This window comes from Sitodiplosis mosellana, unplaced genomic scaffold (genome assembly GCF_009176505.1).
Source record: "Sitodiplosis mosellana isolate CC-2019 unplaced genomic scaffold, AAFC_SMos_1.0 Smas_scaffold_976, whole genome shotgun sequence".
NCBI classification, from domain to species: Eukaryota; Metazoa; Arthropoda; class Insecta; order Diptera; family Cecidomyiidae; genus Sitodiplosis; species Sitodiplosis mosellana.
In genome coordinates this window covers 1-3,455 of record NW_022596218.1, presented here as the reverse complement: position 1 = coordinate 3,455, position 3,455 = coordinate 1, and the positions used below count along the sequence as shown (strand labels likewise).

Genomic DNA, 3,455 nt, shown 5'->3' with positions numbered 1-3,455 from the left:
GCGATAGCTTTGCGAAAATATCCGAAACTGGCAAAATGTTCGGCCTCCAAGGTGCGGTTCAATTTGAAAGTTTGAAAATGAAAACAACGAAAGTTTGTTCCCAAAGCTTCATTCAAAACGTCATTCCCATTTTAGATAAAGAGCCTACTAGACTATTTATTGAGTGAGACGCAATTCACGGCGGCGGATCTAGTACATTTTCCCTATATATTTGCCAGGAATGTGGACGAAATCAAACAACGAATCGATGAGATGACTAGAATTGGTGCTCCAATCACGTTGTCCATAATTTATCAGGGAAAAACCAAGTATTTAAAATGTATCAGGCAATATTGCGTCACTGAATTGCAAGACAAACCAAGTGGAATGGCCTTTTCAACAATTGAAGATCGTTTAAAACGACAGAAAACCCCAAAAAATAAAAGTTAATATTGAAAAATGAGTAGAAACATATTTTTTTCATGCAGGGTGAGTTAACTATTAATCGAGCAGGGGCATTGAAAATACGAGCGAAAAAATTGAGTGTACCTACGATGAATTGCTTACATATTTATGGAATATAAATTGTTTCCGTGCTGGTGTTTACCCTTTACAAACAATAATGTTGATTCATTTTGAAAGCGATCAATAGGAAATACATTTAGAAATTCAAACAATTTGTATTTTTTGTTCAAATATGTTTCTAAAGACTCAATTCGAGTAGACTGAATAAATGACATAACCACATTTTTGTCATATAAACAGAGCGAAATGTCAAACAGGTGAAACGAACGCTACCTCTGTTGATTTGACATTTCGAATTGTTTGACACGCAAAACTTTTTCGTTTAAGCACTTTTTCTTCGATATTTTTTTCCAAAATGAATCAAGTTAAATGCTGTCTTTGTTCCAGTGATGGTTCTGTTTTCGGGTCTTTATCAAACCATGGAAAGGAAGTCCAAACGTTTTATGAGAAAGCATACAATGTAAGTTAAAACGAATATTTTGGAAAAACCATTTTGATGTTTTATTCTTGTGTTAATTTCGCTTCAGATTCAACCCAATGATACGCTATGTTTTGATTGCATGAAGCCTTCCGAAGAATACCTCAAGCATTATCTTAAAGCCAAATCGGCATTGAAATTACATTCTTTGAAGACCATATGTAATTTTTGCTCCGTAATTACTAACGACTTCACAGACTTTGCCGATATGTATCGAAGCGATTTGCGACTGATGAACTTCATTCAAGATCTATATATTCGTAGCGCTCTCATGGAAAGTTCTCCCGAAAAAGGTGATAAATGTGGATCCATCGTTTGCAATGAATGTTATACCACCATGAAACGTTTTCACATCCATTGGAAAAAATATTCGAAATCGCCTGAAGCGCTAGCTCGACGGGTAATTGATAATCTTGTATATATTAATAGGAATTTAGTCAGATTTGGGAAAAAAACTTAATTAACATGAATAAACATTTCGTTCAGCTGGATTTGCTGGGAATTATTGGAACCTAATCTGAGTTGTGTCGTCCAAACTTTTCATCTAATTCATCTTGCAAATAATACTCGACTTTCCTAGAATGAAACAGCAGGTCCCTCAAACGCTACAAATTCGACCAACAAGTCATCAAGTCCGGGACAATCATCAGATTTTTGGGGGGATACGAATGAATTTCCATCAGCTCCATCGTCGGTTTATACACCGCAAAACGAACCATCAGATGGATCAAACAGAGAAGAATCAAGCTCACCTGTTTCGGCATCGAACATCGAAGTAATTGCTGTTGGCTCTAGCCCAGAAAGCCAGTCTGATAAAGCATTGAACACCGAAGTTATTGATATAACCAGCAGTAGTCCAGATAACAAGTCTAATTCGGCATCAAACAGCTCAGTTGGTGTTGAAGAATAGTGCAGTTTGGAACGTTCATCGTATTCAACATCACAGTCAGAAGCCGAATAAATAATCGTCCATTCCATTCATCATCATTCCATGATCATCACATTCTACCGGCTGTAAAACCAAATGACACTGGTAACTGTTGCACCGTTTGATGAGAATGGCTAAATTCGCGTAAAAAAGTACAAGTCAATTACATTGCATTGTTTTCTTTAGATTGACCACTGTGTCATTTCATCTTTTCAACCGATTTGTACTAAGGAATAGAAATAAATATCAAGAAATTTTGAAATAATGAGCTTTTGTATGACTGTGGAATGACAGAAAACCCCAAAAATAAAACCAAATAGCTATTACTAAATTGAAAAATGATCGAATTTTTTTTCATACAGTCTGAATTCATTTTATTCACTTTTAAAATCGAGAACAATACATTGTCAGAGCATTGAAAATACGGACGAAAAAAAAATTGAGTCAATAACCTATACCTATGATGAATTGCTTACATATTTATGAAATATCAACTGTTTCCGTGCTGGTAGTTGCCCTTTGCAAACGATACTGCTGATTCATTTTGAGAGCGATTTTCTTCCATTTGGTGAGTTCAGTCGAGAGCTCATCATTCCGTCGCTTTTTTTCTATAATCCGTGCCAAAAGCATGCGTGGGAATTTGGACCTGGAACAAATTTCGAATTTAACAGCAAAACTCGTTTTATTTATATTTAGATTGTAGAAACAAAAAAATGAAACAAACAAAGGCTGAGATAAGTTAAGTTCATTGGTACGAGAAAGAAGTCGCCAAGGTCTGATGTCATGAATCAACATGTATCAACAAACCAAACCGCAAGCGATATGACTCACTTTCTCAATCAACTTTTTATAGTTTCGACTTTGCTTCCTATATTCAATAGTAGACAGTTTCGTGATCAAACGTGTACACACTCACTGTATCACGCAAATCGAATGCGTCACTGATTCCATGGAAATCAATTTATGGTTTTTTTTCTCACATACAGTTAAATGTTTATTATTACCGTTTTTCGCACCGACAACATACACAGCCGGATTCAAATGTTCTTCTTTGCCATAATATCTGGAGTCTGATGTTTCACTTTTGCCGTCAGCTGGTTTTGATTCTCGCACAAACCATTCGGTCCATGCACACTTGGCCTTTCCAATGACACGAAAATGAATTCCTATGAGTGAACACAGAAAAAAACCAAATTTATTACTGTCTGGCAAAAATTCATTGCATTTTCTAGGCAAAAGTATGTACTTGAATTCCTTAATGATAACACGACCGAGAACAAAGGCACGGTATATCTATTTTTGTTTTCTTTCATTTTGCTAATCTCATGTTTTGTTTTGCGACTTTGATTTTTGATGTACGACACTCCCAAACGCACCGTTTTTCTTTGTTACCTGCTTTCGCATAACACACTTCAACATGACACCGCTTGAATTATTGCCATGCCAGCAAAACCACAAATTATTACTTACCACGAATTTCGGAGTAGTTCAAATAAATCGTGCCATGGATCGTCTGACCGGAATAATATGTGTTATTTGGATTGT

The 3,455-nt window shown here is 35.9% G+C and overlaps 1 protein-coding gene and 1 long non-coding RNA gene across 2 annotated transcripts; one reads left to right on the top strand and one right to left on the bottom strand.

Annotated features, from left to right (window-relative positions):
- Positions 1–444: 444 nt before the first annotated feature.
- LOC129571006 (uncharacterized) lies at positions 445–2,226 on the top strand. The gene is made up of 4 exons (XM_055450741.1): positions 445–468; positions 892–964; positions 1,032–1,382; positions 1,563–2,226. Exons 3-4 carry the CDS (start codon positions 1,065–1,067, stop codon positions 1,890–1,892), a joined length of 648 nt encoding a protein of 215 aa, XP_055306716.1. The 5' UTR covers positions 445–468; positions 892–964; positions 1,032–1,064; the 3' UTR covers positions 1,893–2,226.
- Positions 2,227–2,277: 51 nt separating this feature from the next.
- LOC129571007 (uncharacterized) lies at positions 2,278–3,455 on the bottom strand. Its single transcript, XR_008688199.1, has 3 exons — positions 3,381–3,455; positions 2,915–3,076; positions 2,278–2,556 (listed from the first exon to the last, which is right to left on the bottom strand). It is a non-coding gene; the product is annotated as an uncharacterized LOC129571007 (long non-coding RNA).

What these genes read in the sequence shown, in the direction of transcription:
- LOC129571006 (XM_055450741.1), top strand. Translation starts at nt 1,065, where the DNA reads ATGAAGCCTTCCGAAGAATACCTCAAGCATTATCTTAAAGCCAAATCG. An exon ending in CTGAAGCGCTAGCTCGACGG is followed by an intron (nt 1,383 to 1,562) that starts GTAATTGATAAT and finishes CGACTTTCCTAG; the next exon opens with AATGAAACAGCAGGTCCCTC.